General features: G+C 39.3%; 1 protein-coding gene across 1 annotated transcript in view; it reads right to left on the reverse strand.

The window, feature by feature from the left end:
* Positions 1-913: 913 nt before the first annotated feature.
* Positions 914-22,035, reverse strand: part of LOC150079177 (neuromedin-U receptor 2-like) — a 52,276-nt gene continuing 31,154 nt past the window's right edge. The window contains exons 2-4 of the mRNA XM_090382848.1: positions 7,162-7,710; positions 6,426-6,560; positions 914-1,585 (exon numbers count right to left, since the gene is read on the reverse strand). Coding sequence (XP_090238974.1) covers positions 939-1,585; positions 6,426-6,560; positions 7,162-7,710 — 1,331 coding nt within the window. The 3' untranslated portion in view covers positions 914-938. The remainder of the gene's footprint in view (positions 1,586-6,425; positions 6,561-7,161; positions 7,711-22,035) is intronic.

The raw sequence follows: 22,035 nt of genomic DNA on the forward strand, positions 1-22,035 counted from the left end.
GCTGTCTGGGGACACTTTTCGTCCCTCCACTGACAGAGCTTGGGCTTCCGATCTTCAGAAACGACTACGTTTATCCACGAGTCGACCTAAAGTTACTACCATTGTCTTTAATTGAATAACAGCACCCAGTGGGCGAATCCGTTTCTCATTAAAAACTCGAAGGCACTTTTGTGAACAGTTTCGGACCTATTACTCCATCAGGTAACCTCAATTAGTGACTTTGTGATGAGTGGTGAATAAATGTATCGAATCTAAACGCGCAGCAAAGCGTTGAGTAGAAGAAACACTGCCAGCTGGAACGTTGTGTTTTCAATCAGAAGTTTTTCATCCGCCTACCGGTGTGAAAATTATTTTTTTTTTTTGCTTTCTACTGTATATATAAGTTCTCTGTAAGTATTAGATTACTTTACGTTTCACCTGTAAGTTGATATCTGTAATTTTTAAGTTGAGGATATTTGTGAAAGATTTACGAGAAAGTTAAAAGCCCTACCTTCCTTAATACAAGTCTTATTATAAATTTACGTTCAGAACACTTACATATACAGGAAAAGCTTTTTCTTTATGAAGGTAAAATTGTTTTGCTTTGTAATAGAAAGCAGTAAGCATTTGTTTATTTGTGATCACAAAGGGAAAGTAGAGATATTAGCAACAGACGAACTCCTTAAACAATTTTTTTGTAGTATACATATGTGAAACAGTACCAGGAGTAATTTCAGTGAATTCGGTTTGTGCATCAATTCACTTTAAAAAGTAGCACAATGTTGGGCTTGGATTTGGCAAGGATGACATGTCCCATTCAGATGGATGGAGCTGTGGTCACTCAGAAGAGTTTTTACGGACGATTACTATAATAATAAACACAAATCATTTGGACAAACAGCGTTCAGAGTACCATTTCCTTAATGACTAGATGGGTTTTCGTTTTGTTGATTTCATCATCAGAATTTTGACTCAACACTCAGTGGAAAATGTCCGCTATCGCTCTTTTCAGATGTGAAAGGTCTGTTCCAAGGGTCCGGAGCATCACTAGAACATATGTTGCAATCCATGCAGTGTCTAGAGTTGTCCACTTCAAAGGGTTGGATCTCATTCAGGTGATATTCAGCATCACTCTTAATGTCGCTGCTAGTAGCCCTGTTCGACGTCACTGCGGTAGCGAAAGCGGGATCACTATGGTGATGTTTAAAGGCACGTATTGGTTTCAGCAGGTCAGAATAGCGATTATACCCTCCAGTTTTTACAGCTGTGTACTGGGGGTTGGTCAACCACACCATTGATTTGAAAGTTGGATCGCGGTCAACAGAAATTGTATGAATTCCAGGACAAGATACAGACTCCTTGCCATTGTTCTTGGATAGAGAGTGAGTAAGGTGGTACATTTGCAAACACTGATGGTTACAGTTTCGGAAACCAGAAGCCCCGTGTGTCTTTTTTTCCTGTTGGCGTCTACAACAGAAACAGCAGCACAGAAACCACATATTAAGCGTTCCAGAGCAAAACTTGTCCCGAAATGCAACTCGAAACCTCTGAGACATGACGTTGTACAGGATTGGATTGATGGTAGAGTTCAGATAATAAAAGCAGCCTGAAAAGAAACAAAATAGTGTCATTAGAGATTATGACATTTATAGAAACAGAAAGATTAATTATTAATATTAAATAATTGTGGTTAGTAAGGATAGCACCACAAGAACTAAGTGCATCCACGATCTCTCTGGTATGCCTTTTCAGGAAGCGCGCTTCAGTAACCTGTCAAAGGATTTAGCCTGATATTCTTCTTTTAAAAAATATATCATCAAGAATACTTTATAGAAATTAACAAAAGTTCCTTTCAACAGTTTCCGATATCGATTAAGAAGCAATACTCCGAAATCAAACAGCCAAGTTGTTAGTCGTGAATTGAAAAATTTCCAGAAAAACAACCGCTGTGATGATATTTGCAGCAGAACCATACCTTCACATTTGATTGGATAACTCAAACAACTTCAATCTGGCCACGACCACATCTAAAATCGTTCACCGGTTGCACTAATGTGATTCACTCTTTTCTACATAGAACAGGTACTAATGTAGTCTACGCGTTGTTCGATTTTCAAAGCTTCCTTGGATGAAACTTATATATTTTATAGTAACCTCAATTCCCAAAGAAACAGCCAAGCATTGCATAATTTATAAGATTGGCAGTCGTGGTCGTCAACCCACATATAGTATTAATAACCAACTTCTTCTTCTTCTTTGGTCCTTAGCTGGCGGCTGGAGGAGGCGGTTAGCCACGCAACCAGTACGCTGCTGTAGGTTCCACAGGGTTTCGGACTTGCTCTGTGATATTCTTCCATGCGTTACGATCCATGGCATCAGTCCTGGCCTGATTAAGGTCGAGACGTCGGCTCTTCAAGTCATTTTCCACTTGCTTGGCCCACGTTTTCCTAGGCGCGGTCCGTTGAATGCTCCATTGGGTGCGTCGTTGTCTCCAAAGGAGTGTGGATGGTATTCTATTCGCGCCCATTCTACATACGTGGCCAAACCATCTATGTCTTTGCTTTTGGATTTGGTCGGCGATGGTTGGTTGCTGTTGGCATCTGGACTCACTTCGCGACCACATCATTAGTGATGTGGTCGCGAAGTGAGATGCCCAGGATCTGCCGCAGGCATCGCATTTGGAATACCTCAAGTTTGTTTAAATCTAACTTGAGACAAATCCATGTTTCCGATTCGTAAAGGAGAATGGGCAGGATCAAAGTCCGGAAGAGTCGGATTTTAGTCTTTGAGGAAATGTTGGTCCTCTTCCACAGACACCATTTCAGCGAGGCGAACGCAGTGGCCGCCTGTCCAATTCTGCTGTGGATCTCCACGGTGGATGCAACTTTCTTCTCCTGGACCAGCGACCCAAGGTATTTAAAGTACTGCACTTCCTCGATCTGGACACCTTCGAGATAGATGATGGCTTGCGACCCATCTGTTGTCAGGGCCTTTGTGTTATCAGCATTGATCTTGAGCCCGTATGGCCGGGCAATGCGGGCAATGTCGTAGAGGATGTCGGTGGCTGCAGCGTCGTTTCCGGCAAAGATAGCACTATCGTTGGCAAACATCAAGTCAGTCACATAGTGATCCTTGCCATATTGTATACCCCCTCTGTTCCTGAATGCTTGCCTCATAATGGCGTCGACCACGATGTTAAAAAGCAACGGGGAGGCCACGTCTCCTTGGCGGACTCCAGTTTGGATGGTAAATCCTCAGATAAATCGTTCTGGATGCGCACCTGGCTGGTTAAACCATTGTATGCAGTTTGGAGGAGTGTGATGACTTTTCGAGGTACATGTTCGATCTCTAGCAATTTCCATAAGGCGGGCCGGTGGACACAGTCGAAAGCAAACTTAAAGTCAATAAAAACAATGACGGTTCGCTGTCCACACCGGATCCTCTCCTCCATCAGTTGATATACTTCTTTGTGACTTCACCGAGTCTGTGCACGGTGAAGTCACAAAGAAGTATATTGAAAATGTTGAGTTTGCTTCTACTCAACCTTCTGTTTCGTGGTTTGCACCAAGCATGTTTACGACGTATTTATTAACAGGCCATGGATCTCTGAGGGCCAAACTATTCGACAGAGGTTTGGAGCCGGATCCTTTTTGCACCTGTGGTCAAATGGAAGACTGGATCCATGTCTTACTGTTTTGTCCGCAATATACAGACCATCGAGTATTGCTACTTAATCAGGTTCCAGGTCTAGCTGAGGACAAAGTGAAAATACTAGTTGAGAATAAAAACAAACTTTGAGACTTTCCAGACCTTTGCAGAATCGGTCTTTAAGAAAAGATTTGAACTAAGAACTCAAATCCAAAATCGAATATAAACCTGACTGCTGAGAAGTTAATATATGTTTGTATCCCATTAAATATAAATAGGATGACTTGTAAGATATGTAAATTGTATTGCTAGGATTTAGAGTTAAAATTCTATTATTTTTTGTACAAATGTAAATATTTACTTCGCTAAGTTTATTGGAGTTTTTCAAATTGGCTTGTATCTGCTGAGGCTTGGATTTTTTTTTTTTTTTTTTTTTGCTGGTTTCCAGGTTTGGGCAACCTGGGGACGGGATTGCTGGCACCCATCGGTATTGCACTATCTCCGGTGGGTGGGGGATTTGTGCCCAAGGCACTAAAGGCAATAGTAGACCCAGGCTTGGCTGCTTGTGCCTGGGGGCAGGCAGCGGCTGCCTAGGTGTTGGCTGCTCCCCTGGTGGCAAGGTGGAAGTACACAAGCGATAAAAAGCTTTGCAGAGTTTCTGCACCAACACAGACGTGCAAGGTGGAGATGGGCTAAGGCCTAGGAGCCACCCTTGATATAGGTAAAACACACACACACACACACACACACACACACACACACACACACACACACACACACACACACGTGTTCGTATATAATACAGTATATATATATATATATTTTTTTTATACGTATAATGAGAATGCTAATGTATATATATCTTCTCTGTAAGTTTTTGTATATAATCTGTAAAGAATTGTGTGTACAAATAAATGGAAAAAAAAAAGTTGAGGGATGGCGAAGATTTGATCACAGCATCCTCGCCCGGGTCTAAATCCTGCCTGTTCTTCTCGACTGGTTTGCTCGCGATGTTTTTGCAGCCTTGACTGAATGATCTTCATAAGGACCTTTCCGATGATGGAAAGGAGACTAATGCCACGGTAGTTCTTACAATCTCGATTATCACCTTTCTTGTGGATTGGCACGATAATGGCTTTCCTCCATGTTAGCGGAATTTGTTCAGTACACCAGATGGTTTTGAGGAGTGAGTGTAGTCGGCGAAGCAGTACATCTCCCCCGGCTTTGATCGCTTCTGTGGTGACTTGGTCCACTCCTGGTGCCCTGCCATTCTTTAGGGATTGTATGGCTGCTTTCACTTCTTCTACTGTAGGCTCGACATCGACCATGGAGACCTCAGGGGGATCGATCGGTGGTGCAGACATTAATGGAGCAGCACTTCTAGAAGCAGGTGCCTAGTATAAAATCGAACAGAATCCACTTTGATATTATTGTCTCGCAATCTTCCCGTTAGTGAGCGTGATTTTAGATTTGGTTAAGTTTAGTTCCAGAACAATGTTATGTAGTATTGCTCAAGGCAGATCATCTGATACTGTAGTATGGTCAGCTATCATCAGCGTACGAGATGTCAGCTATCATCAGCGTACGAGAGGAAATTCTAACTAGTCTTTAATAAAGGTTCTAAGAGAATTGTTTATAATGCTCCTAGTTGTCTGGGCGATAGGATGCTAAGTAGGGCTCCTTCAGCTTTGTAGTATACTTTCAATACCGTAAATTACATATCTACTTACACAATTCATGAACCTTTTAATTTAGTTAATGGTCCTTAAAATAAGGTACAGGTGAATGACCAAAAGGGAATACATGAAATCCTTAATGTTGAACTTTATATGCCTTCACCACAGTTCAAAGAGCTTGGTGTTAAGATGCTCTTCTTTCTAAAATCTCGGTAAGTGATCGTGCGAATGCACCCTCATAATGACACTAACACATTACAACGAAGATCAAGGGGATTCTATTTGGCTGCTAAAGCCTTCCGTCAGATTTCCTTGAAATGTTTAGTTTTCACGTCTACGTGCGAAGACTTCAAATAAAGTAAAGTTCAATATTACTTTCATCCCGTTAACTACAAGGCTATGCGTAACATATGAAGTGGAAAAGCTTCTTTTGTATATAGCCAAAATGCGGACAGTGTCCATAATCTCCATCTTCTCACCCGTGAAAGATATCAATCCAAGCCTTTCAAGAGAAAGGCCTGGATTCGAATTTCTATGGCCATTTTTCCCAACGCTGTCAAGTTGGTTTCAGGCTAAAAAAAAACAAGACAGAATACTGAAGAATATACTCAGTTACACTGGTGCGTAACAGCCATTCACCCCGTTCTTTGTTTTATAGCTTTCTTATGCTTCCAGCCTTTAAACATGATTTATTTAAATAGCTATACCTTTTTGTTTGTTTATAGCGTAAGACTGACGCAACTAGTAGTTATTTGTTTCACAATATGAAGCCTTCGTGACTAGTACGCTGTCCTTTCATATCATTCATTTAATGCAAAATGCTGGAATCGAATTCCACCGAGACCAGGAGGACTTTTTCACATGGTAACTGAGTTAGTCACTCGAAGGGGTTCATTGTTTTTTTAAACAATAAAATCAACCATAGAATACGATAATTTATATCACTGTGCTAACACAAATAGTGATTTATTACCAGATCACTTTGGTCCTAACTGCTATGGAAACCCATTAGAATTCTTCAGTGGTAAAGCGAATGTAGTATACAGTCATGCATGCAGCGTATTTTTCGTTTTTATATTTCATTCATGACACTCCAATACAGCTATTTCCAAAATTACTTACCAGCCAGGGAAAAAAGGTCCTGATTGACTTTCCTCAGTGTTTCTGTCCAGTTTCCGTAAAGCGAAACGTAGAGAAACAGAAGTCTTTGAGTGTGAAATGGTGCCCAGCACACAAAGAATGCAATGACCACAGAAACTGAAAGACAAAAGGGATATTTAAAACACTCGTGAATGGAGAGTGGCTGCATTGATAGTTTACAGATGGACCTTAATATTTTAAGTAATCAAGCATCAACAGGCACAAATTTTTATATGGTATTGTGGAAGTGGGTAGTTTTAATACATTTAAAGAAAGTTTAGGCAAATAGAGGAGATGGACAAATTTCTTAATTTAGCATTGCCAAATACAATGCTCATAAATGGTGGTGATGAGTTTAATAAATGAAATCGTTGGGCAACTCAATTTAAAGTAACACAAAAATTGACCTTCAGAGCGCTCAAAATAATGTATACGAGTCTGTTTTCCAAGGCACGATTTGCCACCTTTCGGAATTGAAACGCTGCTTGAAAAACTTTGCAGTATGTTCCATCAACGATGGGATGGAGCCAAAATGTTTTTCAATTTTCAAGGAAAGGCATCACCACCTTGAACGGAAATAGGAATACCCTTCTCTCTCATGATGGAAGAGAAATTTTTTTCTTTTAAGAAGTTGTAAATGAATGTGCAACGTCTAACTCCTCATCTGGAAAATAAATGTGCTAATTTATACTTTATAGCTAAGAATAAAAACACTCACTCAACATCCTGACGACGATCCGTCTCGACTGGAAATTGGAGCGATGACGACAGTCAGCGGGGACGTCTTCCACTTCTGCATTTGGCTTTTGTAGGTTTCGAGCGTGATGGAGAACGAGCGCAATCCTTACGTAGAGGATGGTGATAACTGTGAAAGGAACCACGAAAAACATGAACGTGGAGCAGAGGATCAAGGTTTCCCAGCTCCTGTCGGGGTCATTGAAAGGGAAGCCACACCAGGCAGACTCCCCAATAGGCTCCCCTCTCTCATCGTTCAGATAGTTGACTCTCGTGAAGATGCCGTAGGGTGTGGCGGCTACTAAGGAAAGCAGCCAAATAACGACGATGTTTCTTATCGCCTTCGAGAACTTTGACTTTGCTTGGCGAAGCGGGTGGCAGACGGCAATGTACTGCTCCGTGCTAAACGTCATGATGGTTAAAATGGAGGCGTAAGCTGTGGCTTCCGAAATGATGGCTCTCAACTCACATACGATGTTCCCAAGAATCCAGGGGTACTGCTGCCACAAGGTATACAGCTCCAGAGGCATAGCTTGAAGAAAAAAGCGAAAATCAGAATGGATCTCTATAAAACACGATTAATGAAACGAAAAAAAAATTACAAAACTATAGATATATTAGTTCACCATAATAAACTCCTTTCTGAGGGAGGGTAAGGTAAAAATCTGAAACCATTTAAAAATAATGAAAATTTGACTGTCCGATGTTTTACTCTGAGCAGAAGCATAATTTCTTTTTTACCACAGTGGGTCAAAAAAAAAAGTTACGCTTTCTTTGTTTTTGAATTGAAATGAGTCAGTGTCCTTCGGTCCGTACAGGAGACCAGTAGAAGCCGATTTAATTTTGCAGTAAATCTCACGCGATATGCTAGTGTAGCGTGGCGGTATGATTAATTTTTTATCGCAATTTTGAGTTTGGAAGGTTGCGTTTATCGTATTACTGGGTCCTTTTAAGATGGCGACCTTGAGGTGAAACTGCCCCATAAAGTATAATAATCGTGACTGAACTCAGTCGAGCAAGATTGCGCTCCACAATAAATATTTACAGAATGTAAAGCATCAACCGTAAATTGTAGTGGTGGGTCACAGAAGGTTCCGTAACAGGCAATTTTTATAATATTGCCTGCGGGGAAGAGAAAGAGAGCTTGGCATGAGATACAGCCACGCGTGATATTGTATTAGAGAGTGCAACGAGCCACGAAGTCTCCTCCGATGTGGAATTACAAATGAGGGGGTATTTTAAACGAATATTTTTGAGAGAAGTACGGTTAGCTTCATCCTCAAATGCAACGACGTTGCTAAGTAATTTACGAGTATAACAAATCCAAAAGAGAAATATTCGAGTGTTTACGACAAATGTTTGCTTTAACTTTCAGAGGCTTTGTTGTTGCTGCTTCCTGCTTTGAAGTCAGTAATCACGCAGTATTCATATATACACCCACTGGCCAAAAAAAAAACAAAAACACCAACTGGAGTAAACAGATAAATGTAAGTTGCTACATGGTACAATAACCAGTTCCTTATATCAAATAAACACGTAGCGTACACTTTTCCTGAGGTCTCTTAGTCGATCCTGCCATGGGGAAGACGGGTGATATTTCCGAAAGCTGCTATTGTTGGATCATGTTTAGCAAGAGCCACAATTGAGAAATTACTGGTGTACAGAAATCATCTCAAAGTACACAATGAGTTAAAGACGAAAGGAACTCTAAAAGTAAAAAACAATTAGCAGAAAACCAATACCATTTCCAACCGAACTATGTGGAAGAGAGTTGATGAATTTGACATTTCGAATTCGTCACTTCTTTCTGTAAGAAATCGAAAGATTCGACGGAAGTGGCGCCGCCAATGCCAATTGGCCTGATGGGTCTCGATTTACACTTTTTTGCACCAATGGTAGGGCCAAAGAAAGTGTGGCCTGTACCTTCTGAAGCCATGCATCGAGACTGTCTCGTATCCACCACTCAAATGGCCTGAGGTAGTATCATTGTATGGGATAGGTTCTGCTTGTACAGACTGGGTCAGTGTGGGGGGGTGGTTTAAGAGTTAGATTCTGGGGGTATAATTATTCTTTTAACTTTTATTATTTTTTTTCTTTATTTAATATTACTTTCTTTAATAATAAATCACGTTAACCTTCCAGACCCACCTCTTTTAACTTTGTATTTCTCACTTAAATTTCCCCCTTAATTTACCACCCTCCACGTTAACACCTGACTTGTATACTGCACAGAAGATCACAGATTCTGGGGAAATAATAGTTCGTGTATGTCTCCTCTGGACTGGCTGAGTATTCAGAATGACTCAATACTACACATGATAAACATATACAAATTTGTTTATTTCACATATATACATTAAAGAATTGCATCATACAACATCAATTGGTATAATGTTAATAACTGGCATTATATGTGTGTGTTAAGATGTAAAATTAATAGCAAATGATATAATGTCTCTTCGTGTCTTTCTGCCTTTTCTCCTTCTGGTTTAGGTTACATCTCATAACATTATTTTTTCTTTCTAACAGTTAAACTTCCCAACTGGAATTACCTCAGTGGGCTTAACACCTCTATGGATATTGTCCTAGATTTATAAATCCCCGCTATAATCTTTCATTAATTTATCCCTTCCAAAATAATTCAATCTTAATATCTTGTAACGTTTCAAGTACATAGAACACCTTTACTTCTTAACTTAGAACATACCAGTCTCAAGTACATGTATCTAAATCTTCCTTGCTTTAACTTATCCTTGAGATGAATTACATACATTTATGAACCCTTTTCTTCCTTTTATACTAATCAATACCAAATCTACTATCAACTAAATAAACATTTTTCTAAAGTCCTTCTCTTCAAATCTACTATCAACTAAATAAACATTTTTCTAAAGTCCTTCTCTTCAAATCTAGCTTAAAATTATTATCTCGTACTTACATATTAACTTAGGGAATCACTCTTTACACTACCTTTTCTCAGTTCAGGGGCGACTCATCATCAACAGCATAGGGCATCATCAGGCTCCAACTGGAATTTTTCATCGGCAAAGTACTGCTGTTCATCTACAAGGATTCTCCTACGTTCAGGCACTCGCTCTTCTTTCCATACGGCTATTAAATAAGTTGCTCCGGCCTGCTTATTGGGCGTCTGATCAGTTCGATGAAACTGGGAAGCATAATAGAATTATCAGGACTCTTCTTACTGCTTTATCAGGAAGCTTGGCTATGTAGCTCTTCCTTATCGTTCTATGGTGAGGCTTTTCGATCCTTTTTTCTCAGCTCCAGCATAGGTGTTTCCATCGTTCAACGGTTATCTCCTTCCTATTCCAACAACTCTTAAACAGCAACTCCCACAACTCATTACTCTGTCCGTTACTTTCTGGCGATTCTCCCGGCACTTCTCGGGATTTCTTTCCAGCCGCACATCACTCAGGCATCTCCCCGGGAACTCTCTAAACTTCCACACTGCCAAAAACTCACAACTCTCCCAAAAAAAAAACCTCCTTTTTTCCCTGTCTTGCATCTCCTCTTTGTTTCAGCCGCTCATTCTATTTTGATCCAATCGTCGTTCGTTCTCCATCATCTCATTATTCTCATTCGCTCTCTCCCACTTCTTCCGTTTTTCTTGGCCCTTCCCTCTCCTGGGGTAACTTCCTGTTTACAAAATTTCCATCAACTTCGATGAACTACTGGGCGTCTAGAAATTTCTAGATATTTCCTTGTGATCTTTCCGAGGCACTTACCCCTTTTAGTCCATTCTGTTTTTTCTCTACCGCTCCTTGAAATTAATAAGTGCTCAAGAAGTCGGTCTGTTTCATCTAGCGGCTAGCCATTACCACAGGTGTATGCCACATCCAGGGTCTCCTTCACCCTCTTAGTTCTTAAAATCTTTCTCTCCACAAGGGGGAGTCGGTTCCCCTTGTTCTTTCCTTCCAAAGAGCTGCTCACTTTCTGTTTATGCGACCATGAACTGGCCTTATGGTGCTCCCTTTGTACTAGTGTTCCAGAGCTCCTATTGTCTTGTGTACCGTCCTGCTACCCCCCGTTGTTACGTTAATCCTCCCATACTTGACTGTATGGTACAGAGCGATCGCAATCTAAGCTGAAAAATCATCCCATGTAAATAATATTATTTAATATATACATATTTTTTCCTTGTTATGTTATAATATTTATAACATAACATTCTCTAGGATAAGTGTAAGAATTTTGTTCTTACATCAGCTCATACTGTTAGGTGTTGTGCCATCTCCAATGAATATCTTTCTATCATGCAGTTCTTCATTTTTACCAGATTGATTGCAGCGATTTTTTAAAGGCTACAACGCAACTATCTACCGAAAAAAGGTGTATCCGAATGGTTCGAGGGATATTCCCAACATTTCCTGTATATCAGGATGATGATTTTCGGAGGTGTACTTTATGGAGTAGAGTTGTGGGCTCAGCTGCAGACACCACAATTAAACCATTAAAAGCCGCTGAATATTGGCTCCTGAAGTGGGCAACCTGGAAGTGTCATCTCCCACCACAGCAGCGCAAAACACCGATGGCCAAAGCGCTGAATTTAACCAGGTTTTCAGCATTAATGCACGAGAGAAGACTCATCTTCACCGTAAAAATGATTGCCGGGAGAGTCTCAGCACCCAACGTTTGGGACACCGTGTGCTGGCGGATTCCCCAACCAGCTCTTCGCTCCACTCCCAAGCTTCTTGCTCTTCCTTCGAGGCTACATTTTAAAGATCGGTTCCTCCCTTATCAGTAGCTCCATCTGGTTCAATCCCTGGATGCTGACTTATTTAAAATCATAGATGATAAAAAGTATAGACGGCTCATCCTAGATCTGCACGTGGTCTCCACAACTACCAACTGATCTCAGATCGTTATGGCTGGGCAAGAAACTCTCAGAAAACTGGACTCGAGGAAAATATCCTTTGTTATCGTAATTTGTATTAGTTTTCCTTCCAAGTCAGTGTTATCTGCTATGAGTACTTTTTTTTATAATCTGCCTATAATTAATCTTTATAATCCCGGCGAGTTTATCTCTGCCGCTTGTTAATCCTTGGCATGGTGCCATGAAGGGTATTGTAGGGTCGTGGTACCTGCGTGTACCGGTGAACTTTATAATAAAGATCTTATTTATTTACTCTGGCCTTTATTTTCTGCTGAGATCAGGAATAATTCTGGGGTGCTGAACTTGATTAATTGCGTCGGGTCTGGCGCGTCAATGGCGGGCAATTGAATAATTGCTGGACAGTGTTTAGTGGATTTTGAGGTTTCAGTGCTTGTGGAAGAGCAAATGAAGAAATATTCAGTTTGAACTGTGATTTTTAAAGTTGTGCCCATCCAGACTATTGATTATTAGTTTTTGGGCAACCGGGATTTCATGCGCGAATTGCGATACAGTAAAACCAGTGTAAGAACCGGGGTTTTTCTATTTATTTTATTTATATGGTTAAGTGTCTTTTTACCCCGTGCTGTGGAACCCAATTTAGATAGTTTTGTATTATCTCAATTAAAACACAACTGGCTCCTCACTCCTCCAAATCTCACAAGCTACCTGACTGCTTTATTTATTCTTTGTCACAGAAGACGTTGGGCACTGAGGATATTTTTATTTCCCCTGTATAGGTTTAGACTTAGCGCAAAAGGTTTTTTTTGAGGGGAATGTATATTTCTCTTAGAATAATGAAGCACTTATTTAAATTTCTAAACATAACAAAGTTTTATTTCCATATCAAAATTTACACAGTATTATCTCCACCTTCCTTCTGAAATCGTACCTCCTACTTTTAATTAAAGTTAACTACAGGAACAATAAAAACTTTCCTTCTACCTCCTTCGTACATTTTCTCCAAATCGTTTTGTGCACACAACACCTTTCCTTTAACAATCTCAGACTATAAAACTCTCTAAAAACAATCCTTTTACCCTCACAAAATACTACTGCACTAGCCAATTATCAATCAAATATCTACCCCTTTGTTTGTTTTCTTTCACAAACGTATACAACTTAGGGATACATATATTCTCCCTAGACCACTTATGCAACATAATCCTGAGCATATAACATATATTCTACACAATGCCATTATATCGGAGATAGATAGTATTTTGCCTTTCTCTCCCCCCCCCACCTAACCCAGTTTCTCGCTATTTATTAGTGTTCTAGGCCTAACTCAAGCTATCCGTCGAAAAAGTTAACAATTATCAGTCCTCAGAGGATTCTAACAATTAATCTTTATAATTGCTGGGGACTTACTTTTCCCTAACCTTTCTTTATCTCGCAGCCACTGGTAGATTGATCCTCCATTTCTGGTTTTCCTCTGTGGCCGTCTTCCTTGTTCTTGGCTTACGAGTTCTACAGGCATTCCTTTCCTGGATTCTCCTTTAGAGGAATCGATGGCGACGGTTTGAATCCATTTACTTTCTTATTATGACGAGGTATTCCTTGAGCATTCAGCAGGCCATTCTTCAGACACACATCTCATTTTAGCCGACTACCTTCACCCTCCAACCTTTACATCAAACACAGGCACTTCTGCTTGACCATTCTTTCCGACACGACGTTACAACACTTTTTTCGGACATTCACAAACCAAATTTTTTTTTCCGACGACACCTTTCTGCCTCGTGTTCCTGCTTTTGTCCTTCTTCTCTTCCAGCATTCCTACTGTAATCAGTCCTTCATCTAAAATCTTTGTTTCCTCTGTGTGCTGTATGGCTGGGCATCTTTCTCCCCTAAGTACAAAGGTTGCAGACCACTTCCTTCTGGAACCTTCCCCTAACTGTACTTTCCCTTAATCTGGTTTGTTCCGCTGGTAGTCAGAAACAGACGCCCTTCTGTTTCCCAAATGCATTCCAGGGTCAGTTTCATTGTATGTACCTGAAACTTAAGTTATCTTCCACCACTAGGTTCACATACCACGATTAATGGATAATTTGGGGCGGTGACTTTATTGCTACTCCAACATATCTTTCCTGCATTCCGAACCATTATTTTTAGAAATCAAACTTGCCATCCATCGTCACATTCCAATTGTTCTGTACTTGCTCACATTGACATAATTAATCAGCAACCTGCTTCAGATGAATATCTGTGCAGATTTAGATGAAAGAGCACTTAGCCTGCCCTATCTTAGATTCTTTGTAGCTAACTACAAAGAAGAATTTGAAATTTTTTTCTAATTAATTAATATAAAATTATTCATTGTATTTATATTTATAAGATTTGGGATCTTACACCAAGACCCAGGCAATTCTACATTCGCACATGAGGAGTATGCCAGAGGGAAATTAAACTCTGGCAGTGAAAGGATGATTTTATAATAACTGAGAGCAAAGTGGAGAAGAAATTGTTGAAGATAAACATAAAAAAGGCACCCGGGGTGGATGGGATCTATCCAGTTATATTAAAGGAGGCAGCAAAGGAAGTAAGCAAACTCTTAGCCATAATTATGAGAGCTTCTTTGGACTCACGGGAGATTCCCATGGACTGGAGATGTGCAAATGTGACCCCAATTCACAAAGGAAGGTCAAAGGCTGACACAAGTAATTATAGACCTGTGAGTTTAACTTCTGTTCCAGGAAAATTAATGGAGGCACTGGTTAAAGAAGCACTACAGGATCATCTAGACAAGACTTCAGTTATAGCTCGGACAGCATGGTTTTGTTAAGGGGAAGTCTTGCCTGACCAATTTGATTGGATACTATGATGTGGCCACAAAGGAACTGGATGCAGGGAATAACTTTGATATTATATATTTGGATCTTGGAACGAGTACAGAGAAGGGTAACAAGATTAGTAAATGGAACCAAGGGTTGCTCTTACAAAGAAAGGCTTAAGTTTTGCAAATTACAGTGTCTGGAGACTAGGCACCTGCGAGGTGATCTGATTGAGGTGTATAAAGCCTTGAATGGTTTGAGCATGCTCAATGCTGATGGGATTCTGCCTCTTGCTCAGAATAATCACCTGAGAGGGCATAAATTCAAATTGAGGAAAGATAGATGTGCGGAAGTTTGCGTTTAGCCAGCGGGTGGTTGGTTGGTGGAGTACACTTCCACCCCTTGTTGTGGAAGTTGATAGCCTAAATAAATTTAAGGTTGAGGTGGACTGGTATTTGGAACGAACGGAGGGGAGAAATGGAGCGTTTTTTTTTTTTTTTTTTTTTGGCTGATGCTGCATAAGCTTCCTTTCTTGCATCATATGCCTCTACTAATGCTAATTCAACATACTTTTCCAGGTCCGCTTTGTAGAGACTCTACACATTTCACAAGTTTTCAAGATGGAGTTGGGCTTATGCCCGGGAGCCACCCTGATTAAAGAAAACAAACACACACATGAGTGTTTAATGATATGTACAGAGCATCTAAATATATCTCGTATATACTTTGATGTACATAATCTTGAGACTGTATATTGTATGGAATGAATGAATAATTTACTCTGGCCTTCTCATTCTCCAGTTCTAAATCGAATTAAAAATGTCCGAGATGCATTAAAAAGGGAGGTTGGCTCCATAGTTCTCTACCGATCGAATACAACAGTTCAAAAATATGGAAGGAATGATGGAATCTGGAGTTAGACCACCCCTCGGACATCTAGCGGAATCAATGCCACGAAGTGTACAGTCAAAAGGTGGGATTACTAGATATTGAACAAAGGTTTTATTTTTTTTGCCAGTCGCCAAGCCTAATGGTGATCCTGGAGTATTGCTTTTCCTTTAAAAATAGAAAGGAAAAGCAACAGTATGCATGTTATCTATGAATTGTAGTAGTGGAAGATGATGCAAAAAAAAGCAAGCTTATACAATATAAGACAAACAACCAACACTTCCCATTTCATCTGTCTATATCCCCCCCCCTAACAGTTTATCTAATTCTTCCTTGAATTTATTCAAGTTACCCACCTCCACAATACCAGATGGGAGTTTATTCCAACAATAAATGAACCACCCTTTGGTTGAATGCAAATTTCTGCACCATCGTTCTTCCAACTTGAATTTATGCCTCTCATGTGTGTGGTCTGAGAAAAGGAAGGCTTATATTTCCAATGAGTTTACTTAATCAGAGTAAACGCTACAGTTTGCAAAACAGAATACTTTCCTTTCGCTCCCTTTACCAATCTTGTTGCTCTTCTGTGAGGTGGATCTTCCAGGACATCCACTTCTTTCTTAAAATGAGACTTCCAGACCTGTATAAAGTACTCAAGATGTAGCCTAACCATTGCCGTATACAATGGAATAATTACCTCGTTCCTACTGGCAAAAGGTCTTGTATATCATTCACAGAACCCCATAAGCTGACTGCACAATTACCTCATGTCTTTTTCGTTCTCCATTGCTCTGAATGTGGTACCACACAACTGGTACGTTAGTCCAGGATACCGCTCGCCATACGAAGTACCTTACATCTCTCAATATTAGGCTCCAATCGCCACTCCTCAGCCTATCTGCCTAATTTTTCTAGATCTTATTGCAGTAGCATATCCTAATTAGTATTAACTACTCGGCCCATTTTCGTATCATCAGCAAACTTAGGTACTCGTATTAAGCCTTGATTTGCCTTCATTAAAAATATAGAAAATGACAATGAGACCATCATTGTACTCTAGGTTACTCCGCTAATAATATTAGTCCAAAAAAGAGCACTGTCCATTAATAGCTACTCTTTGTCTTCTCCCACTTAACGTAATGATCTCTTTATCAATAATAGCAACTTAACATTAATGCAACGCTGCTCCAATTTGTGTAGTAGTCTTTTACGCGCAACCGTATCAGAGTTTTTCTGAAAATTAAATTCAAGCATATGATGTCAATATTGTTTTCTGCATCATAATATCCAATCAAAGATCCAAATAATTTCGTCCCTTAAAAAATACACGCTGTGACTGCAATATAACTGCATTCCTGTCTAGATGGTCCTGCATTACTTATTTAATCAGTGACTCCATTATTTCCCCAGTAACGGTAGTCAAACTATCAGGTCTCCCTTTCATCCCCTTTTGTGAATTAGGGTTACATTTGCACATCTCCAGACCATAGGAAACTCCCCTGATTCAAGAAATGCTCTCCTACTCATGTCTAAACGTTTGCTGCCTCCTTTAATATAACTGCATAAATTCTATGTTTTTAAGTTTTAGTTTCAACAATTTCTCCTCCACTTTCCTCTCAGTTATCGCAAAAGCATTGAGGATGCCAGAAATAAGTCAAATTCTGATGCCCTTCTTAGCATTTGGTTCATTTCTTGCATTTCCACCCCTAAAAATTCATCATATTAAAGATACTCATTTGGTTTGTCAGCTATCTGAGCAGGATCATCAACAATTAATCTATTCATATCTAGTGGACCAATTTGATTCAACCTCTTCCTTCTACTGTTAATACAAGCAAAGAAGTATTTGCCGCTCTAGGCATCGATATCACCTGATAATTTATATGCATCCTTCTTTGTTGCCACGAGTCTCATCAGTTCATCTGAACATCCATTTCGGTCTTAGCCTTGAACACTATCTGTTACTTGGTATTAACAAGCCTAGTGCCTTCGACGATTATATCCCTGAATGCTTCCCATTTAGAATTTGCGATTGGTAACTTCATTGGTTGAGACCACTGTAGTCTTTTTTACGAAAGCAAAAACCGTCTTCGCAGAGAATAAAAACACTTTACGTTTCAGTTCTGCCATGTAATATCGCTAAAATAAATCCAGTAAAATCATCCGAATACTGCGAGTGAAATTTCAACTGATGGAAACAAATCGATATACGAATAGCTCATCTCGATGGCACTATCCTCCCGTTTTGTGATTAGTTTCCATAATATCGATCTGTGTACGTACACTCGAATATCTTATACTTCAGACAGATTATTGTAGTGGGTTCTTTTATCATATAGTGTTAGTACAGCGTCTTGTGTGAAGCACGAAACAGCAGAGAATTGTTTGGGACATAATTCAGATTAGCTCAATAATCACTGAATTATCTATAGAAGAAACCTTGCCTTGTAAGTAAAGGTACATCGCATGCTCATCCCAAGTACTGTGAAAACAACAGCTTCTCAAGAATGAGAAACTCGCCATTGGAAGCAGAATCCATTTCGTAAGATCAAAGACTCTCTTACCTAACTACACAAACAACTTTTATTACTGTTCGGAGTCTGTTTTCCTGTGGCGATCTCTTTAGACGCGTATGTTCACTGATAACTCGTATTCGTACAACAAAACATCTCCACAACTATTGTACATTCGAAGAAAAGTTTGTGCTGATGACTTGCATCAATGTCAGCCCAAGTTGTTAAATCTGCACACTTTTGTCTCACACCTACGACTCACTCGAAGGATTTTCCTCATCACAATGGAAGAGCATCGGGATATTTTTGAATTTATCCGGTTTCTCTTCGTTAACTTAAAGCTACAAAAGTCGTGAGCGAGTGGGATGGTAGACTGGAAACGTTTACTGAACGAATGGGTCAAATTTAATTCTGAAATTGCGCAATAAAAGTATATTAAGTCAATTCTATAGAATTTGATTGGGGCTAAACTTACAAATATACAAATGGGCACGCGATTGAATTTATATATATATATATATATATATATATATATATATATATATATATATATATATATATAAAGAAACTAGTTGGGATTCAAATGAGTGCTCGTGCATCCAAACTACCTCTCAGGAAGTCGACGCTTTTATTCCAACGATACCTCTAGGTTCATCTTCTCGCGCTGTCTGCAAAGGATGACGTATCGGAGTACATCTTGCGAATCCGCAGCAGTTGTTTTCGTTGAAACGAGCAAAAACAACATGGACGATGCGAGAGGTCCGCAGGGCTCTGAGTTCGCTCTTCCATACCGCGTTGCCATTGTCAAACAAGAGAGCTAATATCGGGAGCCGAAGCGTGAAACAAGAAGTGAGCGTCTTTATTGTGAGGAGGAACGATAACGCTGCACAAGGGCAAGGAAAATGTTTAAATGCGTTAGGTCGCAGTAAAAGATGCGATAACGGAAATTAAAGAAAAACATCATCCAGTGCACAGCCTCTAGAAAAAGAAAAATCAAATACGGAGAGTATGACGAGTTCAAGAAACAGGGCTTTTGGGCAAAGAATAAGTGAACATAAATGACATTAGGTACTACTGCTACAGGGGGATCCTTATAAATCTGCACCCTTAACGATGACCGCATCACTATGCTACAAAATGTGGTGGCGAAATCAGAATACACCATTCAGTCTAATGTATAACAGTCAAAATTGAAGAGAAAATACTGCGAATTAAACAGTAGCTGAAATTCATATAAGTAACGCGAGTTTTCAAATTCAAGAACCCTCCCAATATAATATAATAGATTTAACAATCTATGTTAGTGTTGTAGTTTAGTTCCTTTAAAAAATCCCCCCCCATAGATGTCTACTTTCCAAGTTTGCACTCAACACCTTCTAAGCCGTTCTCTATATGAACACCGATCTGCTTGACCTTCTTTGAACTGTTTCTAGAAGCTCTGTCCTTCTTCAAGTTTGGCCTGCAGACCTGAACACAATATTCTAAATGTTTTTCTTGTAGTGTTCAGTTCTAACCAAAACAGTACAGAGAATGGTGCTTTCTAGCGGTCTGTTGCCACTTTAACATCTTTTCCTGCCAATTTCATCTCTTCTGGAGGGTTCTCTGTTCTCCGTGGTAAACTAGTACTAATAAAAATATAATGTAATTTTTGTATAGATATATATATATATTTTAAAGAAGCAAGCAAGCATAGAATAACGTTTTCTGGGGAAAAATGGATGCAATTCTTGAACCAGCGCAAACTATTGTACACCTGTGATCATAAAGGACTGGGCCTCAGATGGCCAAACTGAAAAGTGGCCCTTACTTAATCAGCATCTTCCAGAAAGTTCTGTTTATGCTGTAATCAAGGTTATCGCTATGAATACACCATAAGAAGCAAGTTTCTGATAATTCACCATCAATTTATGAAAGAAGTTTCTCATTTCAGTTCGTAAAGTAGGAAAAATGCTGTCTGTTCCATCCCAAGAATTAAACAAATAAATTGAAATTCTCTTTCATTTCCGAATATCAGTTACGCACAAAATTATGAATTATTAGGCAGATATTACGCATTATGAGAGCGCAGTAACTCGTTTCAGCTCTCTTAAAGGAAAACAAAAAATCTGCTAATCATTCGTTTCTATGGTAACTGCAGGCTTATCACCATTAGTGACGTCAATCTCGCCGTTTTTATAACCGTATATCTTTATGGTTATACAAACATAATCTGCAGATAAAAGTAGCACGAACTATACATGTATTTTGATGTATGGACCATAACAAGCGAACAAGCGAAACCCTCTCTGAAATCAACGGGGGGGGGGAGTAAAGGGGTCACTCGCAAATTGCGAAACAAGAAGGGTCAGATTATGTTGGCTTGAATTAGCGAAATTATGAAGTTGTGTAGGAATAGGATAGGATAACATAAAATTAAAAATATCTGGTATATCTATAAGTTACTTTATTGGGCGGAGAGGGGAGGGAGAATTCTTTGTTTTTAGGAGCATTAGCAACTTTGTCCACAATTTACCGTTGAGTATGACTCTTTATAATAAGACTACTTTTGAACGTAAGGAAATAATAGAAAAGTACAGCCTATTTTTCTCCATCATTATCATAAGATAGCACTTCTCTAATGTAAGATTTTCATCTATTTTGTGGTGTAGTTGTTTTTACATTTTTAAGTATCAAAGTGTTTCAATTAAAACTTTGATTTGCATGGTAGTTCTCTGAAATGCAACGATAACACTGCGTGGCTTTTGGAATTATTAGATCGTCAATCCTATATACACCAGGTTTGAAACCCGGTATGTATAGAATCGAGCATACAATTATATGTGCTTTTACAGAAATTTAAATGTTAGTTAACTTGTTTGAGATATTATCCATTGTACTTTGAATTAATTTATTTTAACTTTATTTCGGATTCCTTTCGATTTAAATTGCGACGACTGAGGTGGAACTCCAATTTTTGGGAGTGCAATTTCGATTCCTTCAAATAGAGATCTCCAGATATTGTGGTAAGATAGTTATGCTATTGTTTGGAGCAACACTAATATTAGTGATATGGATTTCTTTGAATTTGTAAGAGATTTAAACCGCACACAGACTCAAATATGACTGTATTGGAGATATATGTTTTTCGCTTTTGGGAGCCATAATCATCGCAAAGACCAACTACTTTAATACACCCAGTAATTTAAAAACGCTGAAGTCATCACGAAGGAAATTTGCATCGGTAAATAAACTTCCACTAAACGTACGAATCTTGGGAATTTCGGGGGCGTTACCTCCTTATATTGACGATCATCATTCTTTTGGCTAATGGCGAAGAGGAAGAAGTCAGTCCCGCTCGGCTTATCAAACATTTCACAGAACAATTTTGCCATCGTTGGTGAAAAAACAAAATACGCAATTTCTCTGATTAGCCTTAAACTCTGTTCAACCTAAATTTCTCGTCCCAATTTCTTTTTCCCCCTCTCCAGTTTGAATTTAAGTAGCCCCCTGCTCAAATATCAGGATACTTAGTATCCTGATATTCGAACTAGAAAAGAGTGTAGTTGCTCTCACAGATCTGTGAAATTATGGAAAAACCTAGTTGCAATGTATTTTAATCACTTCGACTCCATTCACAGCATTTGAGAGATAATGTTAGCAAATCGCTTGAAGCCGCTACTTAATTGTCTGATACAGAAATTACCAAAAGAATCCAAAATTCAGATTATAATCCGTTATAAATTATGAGGACACCTGTCCCATCCACTTTTTTGCTCTCAAGTCCGATCCAAATCAAATTTAAAATACATGTGAGA

Source organism: Mastigoproctus giganteus, chromosome 10 (genome assembly GCF_048544385.1).
Source record: "Mastigoproctus giganteus isolate SK-2022 chromosome 10, ASM4854438v1, whole genome shotgun sequence".
Taxonomy (NCBI): Eukaryota; Metazoa; Arthropoda; class Arachnida; order Uropygi; family Thelyphonidae; genus Mastigoproctus; species Mastigoproctus giganteus.